The 21,396-nt window shown below is 49.5% G+C and overlaps 1 protein-coding gene across 4 annotated transcripts in view; it reads left to right on the forward strand.

Moving 5' to 3' along the window:
- The first annotated feature begins 215 nt into the window (after positions 1–215).
- STK32A (serine/threonine kinase 32A) overlaps positions 216–21,396 on the forward strand; it is a 29,068-nt gene continuing 7,887 nt past the window's right edge. For 2 of the 4 annotated variants that reach the window (XM_074883450.1, XM_074883452.1), the window contains exons 1-7: positions 216–468; positions 3,475–3,656; positions 9,446–9,501; positions 10,685–10,836; positions 12,427–12,600; positions 15,673–15,710; positions 20,649–20,738. In XM_074883450.1, the coding sequence (XP_074739551.1) occupies positions 3,605–3,656; positions 9,446–9,501; positions 10,685–10,836; positions 12,427–12,600; positions 15,673–15,710; positions 20,649–20,738 (562 nt within the window). In that variant the 5' untranslated portion in view covers positions 216–468; positions 3,475–3,604. Of the gene's footprint in view, positions 469–3,474; positions 3,657–3,740; positions 3,760–9,445; positions 9,502–10,684; positions 10,837–12,426; positions 12,601–15,672; positions 15,711–17,141; positions 17,226–20,648; positions 20,739–21,396 lie in introns of those variants that run through there. The other 2 variants (XM_074883454.1, XM_074883453.1) reach the window with 2 other exon arrangements.

Below are 21,396 nucleotides of genomic sequence, written 5' to 3' on the forward strand. Positions count from 1 at the left end.
CTTCCCTTATCAAAATCAACGGCAACCTCCGGCGTGACGGGGGTTAAACCCCGACCCGGCCGGGGCCGCAGCTCGGCAGCACCGCTGGAAACGGCGGCGGGTCGGCTCCGCCCGCAGGCGATGTCAGGGCGCAGCGCAGGTGCCGGGGGGGCCGCGGGGATTGGGGGGGGGGGGGCGGGCACCTTCCTCTGGGCGCGGCGTCCCCGAGCGTGGGACAGCGTGTGTCCGCGCTGCCGCTGAGGGGGAACCCCCGGCAGGGCCGGGTGCCCCGGCCGGCACCCCGCGGGGCTGTCGGGGGCTGCTCGGGCTCCTCCCGTGCTGCTCCGGCTCCTCCGGGCTTCTCCCGGCTCCTCCGGGCTGCTCCGCTCCTCCCGGGCTGCTCCGGCTGCCCCCGCTCCCCGCCGCAGGCTGTTGCCGCCCGGGCCAGGAGGCTGCTGGGTCCCGCCGGCGGCCCCTTCCCCTCCCGAGGTAGGTGCCTCTTCGGGTGCGTCTGCAGCCCGGGGTCTGCCTCGGCCCCGGCTCGATCCGCTCCCCCGCGGCGGGGGGGCTTCGCCTGCTGCTGGCGGCGGCGAGCGGGCGGAGGGGCTCGGGGGCTCAGGGGCGAGCAGGCAGAGGGGCAAGCGGGCACGGCTGGGGATCACACGGCTCCCGGAGGCGAGAACCGAAGGTGACACCGATAGTACCTGCTCTCGCCCTTCCCGAGCTTCGCTGTGGCTGCAGAAGAGTTCAGGATAATCTTTAGTTTCTCTGGGACAAAAGCGGTAGGATAATGTCATGTATTGCTCCTGCTGCCCGGTGTCAGTTCGACAGAACAGCAGCAGCACTTCGGCAACGAAAGGGTGGTAGGAGAAGTTATTTGTGAACCCCTCGAGTTAGGGGTCCTCTTCCGAGGAAGCTCAGCAGTCGCCCGTCGGTGATAATTCTAACAGTGCAGCTGGCTGCTCGCTGTGGGTGCCAATGCCCAACCCTTCCCCGGGTCCTGCTGGGCTCCTTTCCTCCTCAGAGAGCGCAGCGTGAAACCCCGCAGGGCACTCAGGTGGTCACGTTTCCTCTGCTTTGCTTTGGTTTTCCTTGTATCTGTTAAGGTACGGCGTGCGGGGCAGGGTGCAGGCGTGCTGGCCGTGGCACCCCGGGCCTACCCAAGCAGCTGCTTTCTCACACCCGTAAGATTTCCGCTGTGGCCGCCACACGGGCTGAGGAGACCCCGGGACCGCGGGGGAGTGGAGCGAGCGCTCCCACCCAGCACAAAGCTCACGGGGAAGCGTTAGTTGTCTTGGCCCAAGGGAAAGTAGTGATTTTAATAATTTTGTGACTTTGCAGTGTGAAACGGGAAAAGATGTATCATAACTGTACCCTGGGTGCACTTTATAAAGATACAAATCCTAGTGATTATTACTTGGATTAGTTTAACTTCAAGAAATACCTGTGCTCTCTCCTCAGAGCTTTTATGTATTGACGTATTGTCAAAAAACCATTAAGTTGCACACTCCTATACCAGAAAATGTCCTTGAGCAGCTGACCTTGTTTGACACCAGTAAGAGCACTGTGATGTAGCAGCATCGGTATGTGAACCTGACTTATGGCTATTGCATCTGAGGGTGTATTTTGCCTCCAAAGACTAAGTCTGGGGGCTTGAAAAGGTGCTGCTCTGAAGGCTCGACCTGTTCCCTTCAGAGTGACCAATGGGGATCATAAACATCTGCTGCTTCATTTGTTTTATTGTTGGATCTTGTTTCAGTTCTCTGAGATGAGAAATCAAAACTTTAGGTTTTTTAATAGTTTGCACTGGGGTTTTTTTTGCCTTTTGGGAAATGCAAACTCCCCTGCTCTTTGCTGGGAGTAGAGATCTGCGTGAGCTGCAGCAGCAGCAGCATGGGTGGGTTGCAGTTGAGATCGTAAAACACCGTGGAGAGAGTAGGAGCGTCCTGTGTGCTGCCTCTGGTCTGTTCTGGATGCCCCTTGGTGGTGCTGGGAGAGACTGGGGAGCACTGAGAGCCCCCTCGACTCCCGCTGACGTGGAGCTGGTGGATACCATTGCAGGCAGCCAGACGCCGCTTGGGCAGCCGCTGCAGGTTGATCCACAGTTGGGTTCCCAGGATTGTCATCCTGGGGATGAATTTTACATCGCTGCAGCCCGGTTCAGGAAGACCCCCAAATAGAGGCGCTGCTTTTAAACTTCAGGCAAGCTTTGACCCTCGTTTTAAGGCAACTGACCTGGGCAGGGTGTGAGGTTGGAGCTGAGTTCTTGGCTGAGTGGTGGAGACAGAGTTAGCTGGAGAGAGGGAGCTGAGTGTGCTGGTGTGGGGCGCCCACAGCATCTCGTGGCAGCCCCAGTTCCCAAGACTGTCCCAGGAATTCTCTTTTCTCCAACATTTTTTTAATGGTTCCCCCCTCTTGTGCTTCAGTAACACGATTTTGTTACTTGAAGGTAAAAAAGTGAAGCTACTCAGTAGCTGTGTTTCAGAGTGTAGATCTGAGAAAAATGAGTAAGGCTGCGTTGCATCCTTAAATGTTCAAGGAAAATAGGAGTGTCCTGGACAACACTCCTGGCTGGACGAAGTCCCGATTGTGCTGCTGTTACTCCCTCATTTGATTCTTTTAGGGTTTTGTACATCCAACAAGAAATAAGCGTGTATTTCACAGGGATGTCAGTATCAAAAATAAGCATATAAAGGTGCTTTACATGTAAACACTTTAAAAATAAAACTGCTACTGCACCCATCTAAGGATGTTCAAGCTATCTTGAGTGTCACTAAACTGTACAGAATCATATTCTCCAGTATACACACGTGTTTGGGGAGAATTGGAAAATTAAAACCTGTGTTGTCTAGTGAACAGACCTGTATTTCCACAGTGCAAGAGGAAAACCCACCACTGCAGCCAGCACTGAACCATAAATCAGAAGGTTTTCTTTTTTGTTCATAGCTCATATCCAAAAAATTTTTTAAAGAAACTGTGTGGTAACTACACCTTGATTTTTCCATGAAATCTTTTCATAAAAAAAAAAAAAAAAGTATGATTTTGCCTCAAATGAAAGACTTCTGTAACAGCTTAAATCAAAAGGTTGACTCTTTGAATTTCTTCTTATAGAGCTTTTACAGTTCCATATGACCTCAGGAGTGCCTTTCTGATTTTATTCAGCCAAGTCACTCTGCCCATTTATTTTGGTTACTGACCTCACTGCAATTGGTCATTACTGAAGCTACAAAATATCGTATGTTGGATGATGCAGCAAACCTGAGCCAGATCCTCAGATCTTGTGGTCTGTTTCCACGCTTCCCTTAGCAGGCAGCAGTCCTGGTCTGGGTTATAAGGTGATGGTGTTAGTGGTTTTCTCTAGTAAACTCTGTTATAATGTGCTTTTCCCCTGATACTCAGTTTTGTCTGAGTATCACCTCCAGTGATATATTTGCAAGTTGCAAAATGCTTCTTAATCCGGAATTATGGTGAATTTTTGCCTCCTGCCTTCTCCAGGATGCACCAGCAGAGCTTTGCCCAGGTCTGCTGGGAGTGACCTGTGGGCGACACCGTCCTGGGGACAGCGGCTTCGAGGGTGGTAACGTAGCAGAGAGGTGGAGAGCGCTGAGCCTGAGCGGGACACACCATGGGAGCAAATACCTCCAGCAAGTCGCCACCCTTCCGTGAAAGCGAAGACGGTGAGAGTCTCTCCTAGTTGTTGTCTGGGGCTGCAGAGTCCACCAGTGCCGAGGCCGAGAGTCGCCGCCAGCTCCAGGCTGGGGTTGCCAACGCCCAGACAAGGTGTGTCGAGGCATGCGGCCATTGGCCTCCTGCAGAGCTGAGGTCAGAGGGTCCCGTCGCCTCCCCACTCTGCAGCCCGGCACCGGCAGTAACTGTCAGCAGTGAGCTGGTTTTGAGGGGTCTCTGGGATGCTGCCAGGTGCTCCGAAAGGGAAGAAATGCTGCTGTGCTGGGGGCAGGGGAGGGTTGCTCTGGAGATCAGAGCCCAGGCACTGGTGCGAAGTGTGGCAGGAAGGTAGCCTGAGCCACACGCCTGCCATCCCTGCTGTGGGCTCTCTGGGAGAGGCCTGGCCGGCAGCGGCAGAGGTGGAGGCTCTGGTGAGCACCCAGCCGGGTGGCTCTGCCCGCTGGCACTGGGAGACCAGCACACAGGCTTGGCCAGCTGGAAAAGGAGAACACACTGCTGAGAGCAGTACTGGAGGCCAGTGTCACTGTGCTGCCAAGATTATAGAGACACTCATTAAAAGGCCATTCCATAAATACATTTACTGTTGCGTGAGTCAGCTTGCTCACTGCCATATGGGCTTTCACCTAGGTAAAATGATAAAATGTATATGTAGGTAGATACAAACACTTAGAAATAAAAGTAAAATATATGAGAACCTAGATAACTGGTAAACTGCTGTCCTAGAGATAAGAGCTCCAGCCAGGGAGGACGTAATCCTGATCACTGGGGACATAGGGGAAAAGGAGGGGATATTGGCCCAAACCTGGTCTCTCTCTCAGCTCCTTGAGGAAAGAGGTCTCGAAGAGGAACGCGCTGTCGTTGGATGTGCAGCGATTATACCCCGAGTAGCACTGTTAAAGCCTCCTGCCCCAGGCTGTGGCAGTCCCGCTGCTCCGTCCCCGCCCGCAGCTGCCGATGCAGGCGGCTGCTCAGGGAAGGGAACAGTCGTTCTGCGTGGCAGCACGTTCCCCTCGCTGTGCCAAACCGCCCTGCTCCGATCCAGCCCTTCCCCGTGCGTCCCAGTTTGTCATCCCTCAGAGATTTCCCACCTTGGGGTCTGCGTTTGCTGCTGTCGCCCTCTGGGCACAAAGGCAGCCGGCGAATCGCTCCGTCCTCACGCTCTGCACTGCTGCGCCCGCGCTGCCAGCTGCGCCTGTGGGGCTGTGGTGCCCAAGTTAGTGATACGATTGTGATTTTTCTTTGGTTTTCATATTTTTTTCCAGTTACTTCAGTGGAAAAGAAATTGGTGCTGTGAGGCTTTCCTGGAGATTTTATTCCTGGTGCATCTAAATGCTCAGTATTGGCATCTCTCATAAATAACTGCCTGTGCTTGCCCAGGATGACTTGCACTTTTCACGTTCCTGTTTGCCTTCCTCGGGGTGATATGTCCTGGCTGTGAGAATGGCGGTAACAAGTTGAATTTTCCTTGGAGTGGCTGGTCTCTCTGCTGAGTCTTTCTCTGGATCCAACGTGCTTTGTGCGGTATCAGCTCCTGAGAAATAAATAATACCCCGGGCAATGCAGTGACCTGTGCGGGGTGACTGTCCTTGGGGCAGTAAATTTTCTCAGACAGGTGATTTCTTGTGAGAGCCAGTTCTGTGCTTGGCCAGGGCTTGGTTTCAGCAGACAAAACCTGGCAGCATGTGAAGCTCCTGTTAGCTCTGTGGAAAAGGGCACTGGCCTTTCCGAGTGTGACACGCCGTGCCCCCTACTCGGTGTGTTTGTGTGTCGTGCTGGCAAGTCAAGGGAAAGGCCCAGTCCTGACCATCTCGAGTGGTTCAGTGTTGGTCTGTCGAGTTTCAGTAGGCTCAGGGGTCACCCTTGCACCCAGATACAGTGGCCAGACTGGTGCAGTTGTGCTTTCGTGGCCCTCTCCAAATATAAAAAGCAGTAGCAATGTTTTTTCTCTTAATTAGTCATATTTTAATATACTGGGGGAGGAGGGAAACCCAACTGAAATGGGGATGTCCCCTATTAACTTTTCCATTATCTTGGCAAATTTGTGACCAGAGACTGTATCACTCTAGATGTCACAAACTTGTCCTTATTCTAATTTCAATTAAAATTGCAACAAATTAAGAGCTGCTGGGTGCAGCAGGAAGTGGCACAATGGCTCTTCTGCTCGGTGGCACTGGCGGGTCACTTCGCTGGGCTGTGGCCGGCGCAGAGCGGTCCCACCTCTTCGGCTGTGCCATGGAGAGACTTTTCCTTTGGCACCTGCGAGGGTGTGAACAGCAATAGCGAGTGGTGCGAGTGCTGCAGTGCCGGGCAGGCACCTGTCTCTTCACAGCCCGAATTCCACCTCTGGCAGCTCCGTGCCGCAGCTGCCGCTCGGGCCGTTTGCCTGGTGCTGCTCGCTGGGGTGCTCCGGGACCCGCTGCCGGGGCAGGCGGGGGGGGAAAAGTCCCCATCTAACGAGTGCTTTGCCATTGCACCAAGAACTGGGGCTGCTTCTCAGAGAACCGTGCCGTAGTGCTCAGGGATTTCATTTCATTACCTCTCAATTTTCTTAAAAATAAAAAAAACTTCTTGAAGAGTACTCAGGCAGTTGCAAGAAGGTGAAACCTCTTGCAAAACAAGGTTGTTAAGGAGCTGACTGGAGGGTGAAAACACCTGGATTGTGCCATGGGCAAATTGCTTCACCTTCCCGTGCCGTTCTGCAGCAGCGGGCTCCCTTCTCCTCCCGCAGCCCAGCTGCTCGCTCATGGAGCGTGGGCCCCTTCAGCAGCGGGGCTCACACCTCGCTCGGCATCCGCCGGCCCTCTCTGTGCACACACAGTCCTAACTCCTCTGGTGTATTTTTCCAAATTGCTGTTGCTATAATTTGGCTCTTTTCTGTGGCACCGTGATTTTGCTGTTTGTTTGGGTTTTTTTAAGATGGACTTCTCAAAGGGGCTTTGTTTGCCTTCGGCTGAAGTGGGATGACAGGATTATTTTTCTCTCAGCGTTTCCTCTGAGTAGGCACAGTGGTGGGTAATAAGCTAGTGACATGAAAAGAAGATGTAATAACCAGACAGAGATTCAGTGCTGCAAGTTGATCTCAACTCCCGACGTAGTCAGGATAAGACCATGTTAAAAGCTGGATTTTGTTTGTGCTGCTTGTGGGCAAAAGGGTGTGCAAAGCCTCCCGGAGGATGACGGCCAGATATTCTCCCCAGCTGGCCAAATCTGTTGGAAGATAAAGCAGAAATAGATAGTAGGTGAGGACAACAGCTGGGTGAGATGGACGTACATCATTCGGTGGGCCTTTGCCAGCGTCCTCTCCAGCCCACCACCCGCTGCTCTGACTTTACTTGCCCAGGACTGGGAAGAGCGTTAGACGTGTCTGCGCTCCGCTGCCTGGATCTGCGCCGAGCTCGGCTCCCCAGTGCGGAGGGACTCGCGTTGCCGTTCCTTGTTCTGTGGTAGCGCTTGTTTTCCTGAGGCTGCAGAGCAGAGAAGGGAGGGAGGGAATAAAATGAAAATGGGGGAAATTACAGTGGCAAGAGGAAGACGAGTCATAACAGACTGTGCAGTGCTGTGCTGCCTTTACTGGGGCGGGCGACAGGGGTGGGAGGACCTGAGCCCCGAAGCATTGACCTCCACTCGGCAGTTGGAGTCCAGGGGCTTTGGCAGGGTTGATTTGTCTCTGATAAGGATGTTTTTCATGGCTGGTTCTGTATTTTTTTATCTAAATATTGTTCCCTGAACCTGGGTTTAGCAATACAACACCCACTTTCAAAATGCTGTTTCATGCTTATGCTTCAGTTGCTTTTTTACAGCAATTGTATTATCTTCCTTGGCATCTCTTAAACATAATTTGTCTGAGTTGGCATATCACATGAATTTTCTCTCTGAAGGGCAAATGCTTTGGCTCTTTCGTTGTTTTAGATGCCATCAGGCAGTGAAATGAGGCGTGTCAAATCTGTAGAGGTGGATTCAGGACTAAGAGCATGTGTTTGGTTCCTGATTCGGACACCACAAATTTCAGTACTCGTTGGAAGTGAGACTCAGGGTTGGCTCACTGAGAAAACTGGGGATGGTGAAAGCTAAAACAGAGAGAGGTTAAAATGTGAGCCTACCTAGTTTGAGAGTCTTAAATAAAAAACATGCAATTTAGCTTTCTTACGACCAGCTCAGTTATAGACTCGTGTTTAAAATGTTAATGCAAACATTAATATTAAAAGACAAGGAGGTAGAGGGTGCTACACATTCATGAAAGCATTCCTATTAAAAGACAAGAGACAGAGGGTGTTAACATGCAGATCTGGCTGCTGCCTTAGCTCCTCTGGATTTGCAGCTGGCCCAGATGTTAAATCCTGGCTGCACCTCTGTGCTCTGCCCTGCTCTTGCTGAGCCCCATGTGGGGTCCCGGTGCCAGGGACCCACGAGTCCCCTCTCCCCACAGCCCTGGGCTGCACTGGACGGCGCGTAGCTCCTGCAGCGAGCCTCTCTCTGTAGCGGGCACAGAGGGTTCCTTTCCCCTCTTATTTGTCCCTGCAGGTGATAAGCATCTTCATTCTCCCTTTGTGTTCTGCAGGTATCCACTACCCTTCTCTTGGATGGTCTGACTGGTAAACAGATCCAGTTAAACTCAGTCGTTATCAACTCGATATTTGCTGCTGTTGTTCCAGGTTTGAAAAAGAGGAGCACAAGGCAAACAAACTCCACGATTTCAAGCCCATCACATCGGTGGTACCTCTCAGCTCCAGGGGTCATGCTAATTAAAGCTGATGAGTTGTTATAAATCCATCAGAGGCCTTTTTCTGAGGAATGAGCATCTGCGTGTGGTTTGGTTCAGCCAGCAGTGGCTGGTTAAGGAGTGGGTCCCTGAGCGTGACCCCCCCTGAGCTGACGGGTGCTGGGCACCACGCGGCTGCACCGGCGTCTCGGAGGAGCCTTAGCAGGGGTCAGAGCACTCCAGGAATCCCTGCTAGGGTGCCGTATCCAGCAGTCGGCAGCAGGTTTGAACCAGTACAGTTAATCTGTGTTTGCTGTATGGTAATTTGATTTGCTGTTTCTCTGGATCTATTTATTGCCTGAGATGAAACACAGGCAGCTTCATCCTGGCGCATCAGAAACACTTGATATGTAGGGTCCTTCAGATGAGCACTTCACAAAACATTCTCCCTTGCTGAGCAGATGGTCACCTCCCAGCTCCAGCCGGAGGCCAGAAGGTGAAGCGAGATGCACGTTCACGTTCCTCCCTCCCTGTTTCAGTACACAGTCTGCAGAGCTGCTGCTCTCCTGTTTCCTTTCTGAGAGAAACAGCCGCTCCGGATGCAGAGGGGGGCAAAGCTTGCAGCCAGGGCTGCTGTGTTTATCTTGCACAGTTATCCCATGGTGTGGCCTAGAACGTCACAAGAATATGAAAATCCAGCTGCCCATTTTTGTCTTTCACATGGTATAAATGTTTGATGGACTAAACTCCTTTGCATTTGGTTTCAGCAGGAGCAAGATGAGGCTTTTGTGTTTAACAGGCAGGGCAGACTGAAAACATTCACTCAGTGGTTCCTTGCCTGATCTGCCACTGGCAAAGGCTGACCCAGGGAACTTGCCCTTGCAGCTGAGCTGCAAAGAAAAAAAGGCTGTTAAATGCCAAGTTTTAAACAGCACCCGAATCTCCAAAAGCAACAGAAGGTTGCTAGGGTATCCCTTGTTTTTCTCAGCTCTTATCTTATGGCGAAAAAGTAGAAAGAAGGTAATATCATCAAACATTTGCTCAGCCATTTAATATTTGAATGTTTGCTCTTTATTGCAGTCACCTTCGACCATTTTGAAATTTTGCGAGCTATTGGGAAGGGCAGCTTCGGAAAAGTAAGTATTTTGTGAACTAATCACCAGTTGGACAGCTGGAAATGTAGCTGATTGAGAAATGGGTGAATTAGAGGCTCACATGAGAGTAAAGAAATAAACCCCTGCATTGTCAGTGAGCTTTGACCTGAGTTTCAACTCCTGGTAATCAAGAAGGGATCAGAGCCTGATTCCTCATCCATTCCGTAGCCACAAATTGTATTACAGGAGATTAAAATGAGAAACTAATAAATCAAATGAGCTGAATTTCATTATGTTTCTGGATAAGCATTTTCTAAGATTTCCCAGCCATGCTGATGCATCTTCATTAAAGAACCACAATCAACATGACAGGCCTGGCAATTTTTTTGAAAGAATATTTCTCTGTGAAACACAATGTTTGTTATTAAGCATCAGGTTACGGTCACACATTTTATTTTTATGCTGTTATGGAATTCCCCATTTGTATATGCTGAGAGAATTCTGGAAGGTCATTTGCCCCTTGGTGTAAAGGCCCACTCATGCCAGAAATGGGGTGTGCCTTAGGTGCAGAGTGTGACAAAAATCTCTAGACAAAGAGATTTATTTGGTGGTGAAACAAACGTTGACTGAAACTTTTCAAATTCGTCCCAACCTCATCAACTGTTGTGGAAATAAATCTGAAAAACCAGTCTGTTTTGTTTTGCACTCCTAAAAACTCTGAGTCTTTAATTGAAGCAATGTTTTGTTCTAGATTTGATGAAATATAAGGGTTAAAATTCAAACCGCAGTACCCCTCAAAGCCCAAGGTTCATCATGAGCTGAATGAAAATTATCAAGAAGGGGGAGTTCAGGAGCTGCTCCCCAGTTTCTAACCTGTAGTTCTGTGGGGGAAGGGACTCTTCCCAAACAGTAACTGATGTGTGAGGGAAGGACGTGACTGAGATTAGTTAGTGCTATTAAATAAAATGTTGGCTTGTGTGCAGTCACCTGTCTCATATCTTTGTGGTAATAAATTCCTTCTCCTCACCTTCCCCCCCAGCAAAATTTCTTCTTTGGCTGAAAACTGGGTGAGAGATTTACTGGCACTGTCCAGCGTTGCAGCATCAGCGCACGGAGCTGTGACTTGGCAGCTAAAGGCCCTGGAGAACGCTCGTGTGACTGTGTTTTACCTGCCTAAATTTGCTGACAAATCATCTCTGATTTATCCCTTGATTTGATCACTTAGGTCTGCGTTGTGCAAAAGAACGACACCAAGAAGATGTATGCCATGAAATACATGAATAAACAGAAGTGCGTGGAGCGTAATGAAGTGAGAAATGTTTTCAAGGAGCTGCAGATTATGCAGGGCCTGGAACACCCCTTCCTCGTTAATTTATGGTAAGATATTGCTCCTTTCTTACTGGCACGGTCAGCGCTGTCAGGTGGAGACGTTTCTGAGGCCAGGCCTCGAGCCAGCACTGGGAGTGGCGGGTGTCTCACCGGCAGTGGGTGGGCTGCACGGTGCTGGCGAGCCGTGCCGATGGCCGGCAGGTGCTCTGGGGAACACGTGTGGAGTCCCCCCCCTCGCCCTGGTGCCCACACTGCTCTGGGTGCAGCCCAGCACACGGGTGGCTTTCTGAGCTGACAGCGCATGTTGCTGGCTCACAGGCAGTTTCCCATCTGCCAACACCCTGAAGTCCTTCTCCTTGGGGCTGCTCTCCAGCCACTCCTCGCCCAGCCTGGATTTGTGCTGGGGATTGCCCCAACCCATGGGCAGGACCTTGCCCTTGGCCTTGTTGAACTCCATGAGGTTTGCCCGTCCCCCCTCTCCAGCCTGTCCAGGTCCCTCTGGCTGGATCCTTCCCTCAGCGTGTCACCGCACCACACAGCTCGGTGTCGGTGGGGAACTTGCTGAGGGTGCCTCGATCCCACTGTCCGTGTCCCCAACAAAGATGTTGAACAGCACCGGTGCCAACCCCGACCCCTGAGGACGTCACTCGTCACCGCTCTGCACTTGGTCACGGAGCCATCGACCAGAACTCTTTGAGTGTGACCACCCAGACAATGCCCATCTTGAAGAGCTGAGTGGGAGCCCAAGGGGAGCAGACAGGGTTCATCCCAAGCTCCAAGCTGGATTTCCACTGCTGTATCGAGTGACCGATTGCTCGGCCAGCTGGGACTTTGCGGCAAGTGAAGGGAGATTTACGGACGATTTTCGCCGAGCACCAGCACAGACGTGACACGGGTGATGTCTGGAGCTGCACTGCTCGTGGTTGGAGGGGCAGCTGTTTCAGCCCATGGCCAGCCTCCCCGGCAGCATGCAGCGTGTGGCAGCGCTGCCATCTCCCTCCTCATGCGTCCTAACTGGGAGCGTTTATTAGCTCGTAGCCGCTGGCACCAGCTGCTAAATGCTGAGTAGACCCCTGCGATTCAGGAAGAAGCAATAACTAAGCATTAGTGTGAGGTCCTCCCCGACATAAAAATGCGCAGTCCACACCTCCTGGGCCCTTTCTGGTCTGTGCTGGCAGTCACTGCCCCTTGCATCCCGCACAAACACACCTGGGAGCCATGCCACCTGCCAGCCTCCTGCCATCTCCCGTCATGGCCCTCAGCAGGAGATGAGCAGCAAGCTGCGTTAGAGTGATGGGTTTGGGGGGGTTGGATGTGACTTTGCTTTTGAAGTGGCTGTAAGTAACACATTTGACATTAAAACATTGGGTTCCTCTTCCTCTAGTGAGCCTGCTGGTTGTTGTTCAGACAAACTGCTCTGGCTCTTTATGGATCTGAAGCTAAATTATTGTAATCTCAAGTATGACAATAGGAGTTTAGTTGCAGTGGGAAACGGGGCATGGAAAGATCATGGAATTGTTTTTCCCCAAGTGAAAAAGTTCCAAGAAATGATGAGTATTCCCAGAGGTACCATATCTCCCTTTATAACCTGTCTTTTTTCAATATTGTCATCCTTGAACCCTGCTTATGCCATTTTAGGTACTCGTTCCAGGATGAAGAAGATATGTTTATGGTTGTAGACCTGCTGCTTGGAGGGGACCTGCGTTACCATCTCCAACAAAACGTGCGGTTCCAAGAAGGCACCGTGAAACTCTTCATCTGTGAGCTGGTGCTGGCCCTTGACTACCTCCAGAGCAGGCACATCATCCACAGGTCAGCGGAGACCTCACAGCTGGACTGGTGCTTGTGGGCTCTGGTAGGGGCAGGCTTGTTCCTCTTTGACATGAAAGGGCAAATGGATGCTTAAGTGCTAAACAAAATATTCTCCCACATACATTTGCTTTTATGTAAAACAGTAGGCTTCCCGGAGAAGCCATTTCATAGACAACCGAGAGCATCTTATTTCTCCCTCTGGGATAGTTATGATACAGCGTATTTGTTTTGTTTGCTGATCCTGAAAAAAGCTGTCTCTAATAGGTTTAATTAGCTGTAGCTCATTAGCTGGTCCAGGGGGGATAGGCGTCAGCATTCAGAATTCCCTGCTGTCACACTCGAAGGTGTCTCCCTTTTGCTCCCCGCTCTGTACCGCGCTGAAAGATGAGGAATGGGACCAAATGCAGCTTTTTTCTCTATGAGGTTAAATCCCCTTCTAGAAGTGGCAAGAGTTTCTTTTTGGCTACCAAGAGTTTTCATGGCCAGTTAAAACATATTTGAACTCTCCCCACACATTCAAAGACCTGCAAAATAACAGAGGAGGTAGAGCTCTTCCGTGGCTGGAGAGGCAGGGTTTGGCTCTGGACGGACAGACGTGCGTCTCTTTCCTGCTGGTGCGCTGGGCAGTGCAGACCTCGGGGGTCCGAGGGTTTTGACTTAGTAGCTGCTAACAGGGGTGTAAACAGGGAGGGGCTAGCAGAGGGTTAAAGGCGAGGAGAAGATAATTTCGTTTATAAACATCACTCCAGAAGAGCGTTCATGTGAATGTAAAAATAAAGCATGGTACAAAATTCAAAATTTAAAAGACCCTGGTAGTTAGCAGGGAAGGAACATGCTGTTGAAGGGCTGGTGAAGATTAACGCCTGTTCACGGCTGCAGCGTTTGGCCACCGATTCTGAGACACAAAAGCAGAAAGGCTGGTGCTCAGCGTGCCCGCAGCGAGCCCCCAGCAGCTGCGGAGAGCCCCAGAGCACCCAGAGGTTCTGGAGCCCGACCTCCCTGGGGACAGCGCCCACTTTCTCAGGAATCTCATCTTTTCTGCTGCTTATTTTGTTTTGTACCCACATAGGGCTCTTGACGACCCGAGCTTGGCAGGCAGCTGCCCCGTTCTGCTCCGGCGGGCGCTGCAGCGGTCTGGGACACGGGGCTGGCACGCGGTGACAGGGACCTTGCGCTGGCCTTCCCCACCCGGCACCTGCTCCCGGCACCAAACAATGGATGAGCATGAATGAAGTGCGAGGTGCAGACGGTGCTGTCCCTGTCCAGGGCAGCGAGGGGTAAATCCTCCCGCTGCTGGCTTGGCCTGAACAGGCTGAGTGGGGCACGGGCCTAAGGGAAGCACAGGGAAGGAATCCTTCTCTATTAGTGATGTATTACAGTCAGTGCTCATAGGACTGAGGGGCCAGAGGTTCCTCACGATCCGCCACTGTAAGAACGAGTCTGCGTGAGGAGCAGACTGTTCCTGGCAGGGATGAAGGACGCGGGAGCTGCGGGGGCACGGGGTGCCTGGGGGGCTGTGGGCCCCGTTCCGGGCCGTGTCCCTGCCCTCGCGTCAGCATCGCCGAGGGCGGGTGCGAAGAGGACAGCCAAAAGGCAAAACTCCTGGGAATTCCCAGAGGGTTGTGTGTAAATATAGGTGGGAGAAGCTGAGGTTTAGGCTGCAGCGTGTATTTCAAGGAGCTATGCGTGTTTAAGGTGATTCGTGTATGGCAGTAGGTAAAATCTGCGAGTTATTTAAAGAACACTGTAATGCAAGTTGTTTAATTAACAGTGTAACCCAGTGGGACAGTATGAGATTGATACAGTGACTCCGCTGAGTCAATTACACCACAACATCTGTAACTGGGAACATCAGGAGACAGAAAAGGGATTCCTTATTTTGTCTGAACAAAGCTGTGTGGAGCCAGCAAACAGACTGATGGCTGGAATTATTTCCCACCTACGTGTAGAAGAGTGGGAAAAATTTGTTATTTTTTTCAGGCTAGGAAATGGTATAACTAGTTTCTAAAAATAAATATACAAATAATCAATAAACAAAATTATCCCTGTTCATTGCTTGCATCCTGGGAGTGATCTCACTGTGCTGGGGTAGTTCCACAGGCTGCATACCAGACTGAGATCAGAAAAGGCCCCAGTGGAAATAAAAAGAATATTAAAAAAAGGTTGAAAACTGGGTGAGAAACAAAAACCTGTCTTTATGGTTCATTTCAAAATATTTTTGTATCAAGGGATTCAAAGAATCCATTTTTTTCAAAGTCTTTTTGCTGAAACATTTCTTAAATTTTTTGCTTAAATTAGTGTTTTCTCAAAAATACCAAGTGTGGCATCACTGTGTTTCGCTTCTGCCCGCCTGGACTGCTCAGCCCTAGCCTGTGGCACAGTTCTGCTACGCCTATGGAGAGAACCAGCTGCTTGCCTGCAGCCGCCCCCCCACCCCCCCCTCTATTCTCTTGATTAAATGGCCAGGTGCTGGCTCCAGCTGATAGCAGGTGAATGGGGACTGGTGTAATGAGCTCATTAAAAGCAGGTAATGTCTTGTAAAGTCACTCGGGTGGACACAGGAGGCGTATCAGGTGTACATTCTCTGCCTTCCACAGAAAGTATAGGTATTACTGTTTTGGTTGGGGTTTTTTTTTAGTTCAGGAACAAAACCTGTGGGCAACCCATTTGTTTCTGGAACAAAGATGTTAAAATTATTTGGTTTTTACTGAGGAAATGGGGAACAGCTCTCAATAGAGTACTGAAACAGATTAAGAAGTAAAAGGAGGAAAAAGAGAAAAGGAAGCTCTGATGTTGTAGGTGAACTGCCAGTCCAAACCTCAGTGGCCTTCGCAGCCATAGCCCTGTACCACCACTTCTGCTTCTGTGGTTTGATCAGCCATCCTCTTATCCCTAAACCAGACCCTGCAGGAACAGCAGAGCTGAAGAGCCCAGCAAAGACACCTTCCAGGGCGTGATGTCTCTGGAAGGGTGTCCCTCCGGAGCCGGGGCTTTCCTGCAGTGCCTGCAGCCATGCTTTGTGTCACTTTTCCAGGCTAATGGCTGTCTCCCTTTCTCTGCCTTTTTTCTTAGAGACATCAAGCCTGACAACATTTTACTGGATGAGCATGGTAAGTGCCAGTTGCTTTGTGGTCGTGCATATGCATAAAAGCGGAGTCAGTTAAAGTTTAGGTGCTTGCTGGTTTTCTCATTGTGTGTTGCTTTCTCTCCCTCAGTTCAGTTAGGAACAGGACTGTGCTTTCATTGCTGTCCTTTGCTTTCTGAGTGACTGTGTCTTGCGCCTTCAGGGCCCTGGGCACCCTGTGATGCTGTGGTATTTCTGGGGTGCCTTAGTGTTTAATCAACACCTCCTCTGACTGGCCTCGTGGTGTCCCTAGAAGGCATTGGCAGGGATGACACATTTTGGGCTGCTTGTGGTCAGGTGTCTAGCAGGCCTTAGATTAAGACCTTCTTGGCTCTTGCTTAAAACTTACTCAAATTGTAATCATTTGAATGGAAATGCTCACGTAATTGCAGGCTGTGTGTAATGTATGCTCACAAACAGAATGAATTATGGTTGAATAAATATTCTTCATTCAGGTATTTTCTTTTTCCTTGAGTATTTGACATTGGGAGGGAGCTCCAAAGAGGATTTGGGGCTAAGTCTATTATGGATGTTGCTATCATTTTTTCCTTAGTCTTTTTCTCAGGAAAAAGTCTTTAACTATACTCTTGCATTACTCTCTAGACGCATTTTTTTGTCCCGGCAAAGCTCTCACAGTGAAGAGTTGTCTGATATTTATTAGCTTTTAACTCATTAGAAAAACACTTTGTCATTTCCTAGTTTTTGAAAATCCGTGTAACTGGCTTGTTGTGAGAAATCTTCATTAGCAGCTACAGCAAGGCACTCGGAGAGGGAGAGTCAGTGCAGGGACAAGGTGTTTCTGAATTCGTTATCACTTCAGAGGCTGCAATAGAGATGCTGAAGCTCCTGAGGAATCGACATGGCTCTTGTGTGTGACTAGGGTTGCCTGGCAGCACCTGAGCCCAGACTCTACCCGTTTTGCATATGACCTCTAATTTCAGAGTGCTAGCTAATTATTTATTTAGGAGCTGTCAGCAAAGCTGCTTCTGCCTCCAAGTGCAGCAGCCTCTCTCCTGCCTCACTCAGCACTTCTGCCCTTGCCCCGTGCACAGCCCGATGCGGGGGCCTGGACTCACCCCTGGGCTCCCCTGGCCAGGGCTGTGCAGGGCCACGTCCCGTCAGTCCTCACCAGCAGACACTCCCGGGTGACCTGTCACCATCTTCCAGGAACCCCTGTGCCCTGTAGGACTGGGGTGGCACGGCCACCGAGAGGGAGCTGGAAGCACCAGAGCCATGGAAATGTAGGTCAGCATTCCCCAGAGAGGGGGAAAACAGAGGGGAGGAAGCTCTGCTTGTCTCTGCAGTTGCCTTCAGTTCAGCAGGACGTAACCTGCAAACTTCTGTAATGACACTGCAATTTCGGTTGATTTTTGAGCCTATTCTGTGCTCGCTGTGTTGTTTTAACTATCTGTTGCAGAGGTTTCAGAGTTATTTTCTGTGGATGTGCCCTTGACTTCAGTGTCCTGCTGACTATGACTTACAGTATTTCTTTTCTTCATCCATGGCAGCAAAGGTGTGTCCTCTCATGCATACAGAAAGCTTTGTGCACACACAGTTCAGTTTTTTCTTATCCCCAGAGCAACTGCTATTGTAGCGTGTTTATCTATATTTAGCCCAGTAGATTGTGCTTGTTTCTCAGTATCTCTTTCCCATGGAATGGAGCTGCAGCTCCCCACTCTCTCTCCTCTCCCTTCACCAGGGTTTCACAACTGTGATCACAAAACATATGCTATTTGCTAACATCAATTTTTTATACTGTTCTCGACTGACACCCGTCCCCTGCGAGTATGATGCACCTGGAGGCCTTTAGCAATCAGGCTTCATCCTTCATTTTCTAGATTCTTCTTGCCCCTTGACTCTGCCCTTTGTCCCATCTTCCTTTCCAGCTGCGAGTCCTTCACCCTTTCAGATTTACATATGGAAAGCTGCCCATGTCTGATACAAATTGCAGCCCCCTTTTTGCTGCTGTTACTCACTGATGAGGCTGCAGGAGCCTTTGTGCATGTCCTCTGATCTTTGTGTAGGAGGCGGGTGTGAGTTTTTGCTCATACAAATGCCTCTCGTGATGCCACACATTGAAATGGGTTGTCCTGCTGCTGACTAGCATAAACGTGCATTTGCCTCTGTCACCCTGCTCGGTGACAATCTGTATTACCATCTCCATTTCAGCTAAGAAATTAAAGTGAGCCATAAATAAAGTGGAATATTGGGCAAGTGTCTGTCTGTGCGATAAATCAAGCGGTTGTTCAACATCAGAGATTGGGATCAGGTCCCACAGTGAAAAATTCCTCAGCAGATGACCACCTTCAACAGTCATTCCAAGCACAAAGTGATTTTCTCCTTTAATAAGTCTATCGATTTGGCTCAGTGACAGCACAGCTCACCTGTGAATAAAAGACCGTAACAGCTGGCAGTTTCCAGGAATGGTGACTAATTCATCAGGAGTTTTTGGCTAGGTCATTTGTCTAATAAAATTGAAGAAAAACTCAGTTTTATCTCTAGGAAAACTGAGAGGTTTTTTGCAAGAGCCCTGTAGTGGCTTTGCTCAGTATTATTTCTTGTACCACTGTCGAAAGGTTCTCGAGGGCAGCGCTAGAAGGGGTCAGTTCACACTGAGGCAGGCACTGCACGCTTAGCCCATTTGTGCTCTCATCCCAGCCCAGTCTGTCCGAGAACCTCCATACCCCGCAGCTCCTAATGTCTCTTGTTTCATATTCTTTAAAATGCTGTCTTCGTTGAATCTGCAGAAGCCTTATATTTTTTGCACAAAAGATGCTCTAGAAAGGTGAAGGAATTATGTAGTAACAGAGGTGCTGGATATAGTAAGAAAATTCTTTGCCTTAATGCAGAACTGAGGGCTTGATCCGAAAGTGCCAGTTTCAGGCAGACAGGATGAGCTTTGGGCAGGACCTGGGTCCCAGTGTACAGCTCTGGCTGGGCTGTTTCAAAACCAGCTGCAGTTAGAGATGCTGAGCAATCAGGAGAACACAGGCCTTAGAGTCTGAGCCTAAAGCCCGGCAGCAACACCCAGCACATCCCTCCTGGTTACCAGTAGCTGCCGTCGCTGGTCACCCAGGCCACCCTGTTCTGTAACGCTGCTGCCGCTGTTCAGCCTCTCACACCACCCGGAGCCGCCTTCCTCAGCATCGCTGGCTTGATTTGGTAATTTCCCAAATGGGCTAGTTCATAAACCGTGGTATTTATTTGAAGAGAATCATTTAAAAGATGCATCCAGAGGAAGGGATGTTTGTGCTTGGAATATCAAATTCTTAATCAGTCTTTATGATTCCTATTTAGGAAAACAGCTCACCGCAAAGCGGAGTGAGAGCTAGAGATGAGAGAGAGCAATGCAAGGACGTAGAGGACAAGACAGTCGTATGTCAGTCTGTTCTCTGAGGTACTCCCCAGCGATTTGATGCCCGTTCTGTAGTGGGCCAACTGAGGAAGAGCAGGCCTGGCTGGTTTCGTAAGGCAGGTGTGAGCAGCAAGGAGGGACACCCCGCTCGGGCACGTGTGCTCCAGGGTGCTGCTGCGGGGTGCGGGGAAGAGGCTCCTGCGCTTTACACACGCACGTCTTGGAGAGACGCAGGCAGGAGCGTGGCATGATACAGTGTTTTTAGGTAAAATCACAAATTCTACTTTTATTCCCCAAATTTTCCCAGCTAGATCAGGTAGTTGCAGCAGGCAAACTTGTATCCCTGTTCTCATAAAACAGATATATAGGCACAATTGTAAAGATTTACTTAAATGTTTCATAGCATGCAGAGGAGACAACGGGAGTTCATTACCAAAGCATCAACTTTTAGACATATAAAGGTGATCTTATTCTACTTTAACTCCTGAACTAAAGCAGCAGTGAATTTCTAGCTGTTGAAGCTAATGACCGAGGGAAGTGTTGTCATAGCACCTCCACTGTAGAAGGCCACTCTGCAGTTAGAGGAAACAGCAGCAATTCAGCCACCCTCTGTTGTTGCAGAGGAGGGTGATGAGGCTGCAAAACAACCTACAAAACATCTGATGCATTTGGTAATGAGCCCACCTTTGTCAGGGATGAGCAAGTGCCTTGGGAGAAGATGCACAAGGCCAGGAAGAAGAGAGAACTGCCTGAATTTAATCAGAAAAATTAGGCTAAACTAACACACAAGTTTCAAAGCAGTTCACTGCAGTGAAGCCAGCCTCGTATTGATCATCTGTGCTGCAGTACGTGCTTAGTCTGCTCACTGGTACCAGTTCAGTGAATAAAGAATAATAAATTAAGTGCTTGGAAAAAAGAAAAAAAAAGCGCAAGGAAAAGAGCAGGCAAGAGCTAGGTGGAAGCATTTCGTTTCGCATCCCTGCAAATCACATCCACCTCATTTCCTTTTCAGTTTGCAGGCAGCAGTTGTGCGTGTCGTAGCAGTGACAGCAGAAACCCTTCCTCCCCCCCAAGTGGGTTTTCATCATGTCGGAATTTCTTGCGCAAGGCTCTTTTGCTGCCAAAGGTGTTTTGTTCCATTCTAGAGACATCCTCTATGGAGGAAAAGGGAGAGAGTGCTTAGTACCTGGAACACCAAAGGGCAAGTAGCTAGAAAGCGAAAAATATCAAGGATTTTTTTTCAAAAACATAGTGGAATTTTTTCTGTGAGAAAAGTTCAGTTCTCTTTTCCCCAAATTTAGGACGATTCAAAACAATCATCATTAAATGATTTCTTGGAGAACTCCATTTTTTTCCCCCCCAAAGGGTAAATGAGGGGATATTTGATGTAACAAGATATATTTGTAAGCAACCTGCAAGCTGAAATATTTTCTATCAGTTCTCCCACCAGAATCTTTTTTTGCTGGAAACTCCTTTCCATACAGTATTTTACTTTAAGTTTCTGATTTAAAGCTGTTTTTCATGTGAAATTAAAGCAGATCAAGTTACACATTAACCTCTGTCTTTCAGGACATGTGCACATCACCGATTTCAATATTGCCACGATGCTGACTAAAGAAATACAAGTCACCACCATTGCTGGCACGAAGCCGTATATGGGTAAGAACCAAGGACAGTTATGTTTTCTCGAATTACCATTTTACAGGCTTGATTTGACAGCTGTCGTGAGATACAGGTGAAATCCTTTTTGATGAGAGTTTGAACTCTTTTCCTCCTGGTTTGTTTGAGATGAGGAACAACCTCACGAGGTGCTGCGGGGAGCATGGTGGGAACCCCTCCCCAGTCACACCCTGATGCAGCTGGAAAATGTGCATCCGTCTACTGATTTCACACCACAGAGCAAAGCACACGTACTGCAAGCGCAGATTTTACTGCTGTTATGCCATACTGTGCAGCGTGGTTTTGATTATAAAATAAGATAGTTGCATTCTTGAGATCTCAGAGCTTTTCACAAGCAGCAGCCAAGCTGTGTAGCGATGATTAAATGCTCTTGTTACCCTTGAGAAGTAAGATGAAGCACAAAGACTTGTATTTGGTCCCTCAGTACATTAGCACAAGTCTTACGCTGCTGCATCGCTAGCAATAATATGAATTTTTATATGAACTGGCTGCTTTAAAACCTAGCATTACTCTGTGCTGAGGCCAAGTGAGTGGACTTAGGGCTTGGACCAGAGAGAAATGTCCTGAGCTAATGCTAAAGAACTGTGCAAACATGACACAGGAGAGTCCTTTTAACTATAAATTCAACTTTCCTAAC

Source organism: Strix uralensis, chromosome 14, assembly GCF_047716275.1.
Source record: "Strix uralensis isolate ZFMK-TIS-50842 chromosome 14, bStrUra1, whole genome shotgun sequence".
NCBI classification, from domain to species: Eukaryota; Metazoa; Chordata; class Aves; order Strigiformes; family Strigidae; genus Strix; species Strix uralensis.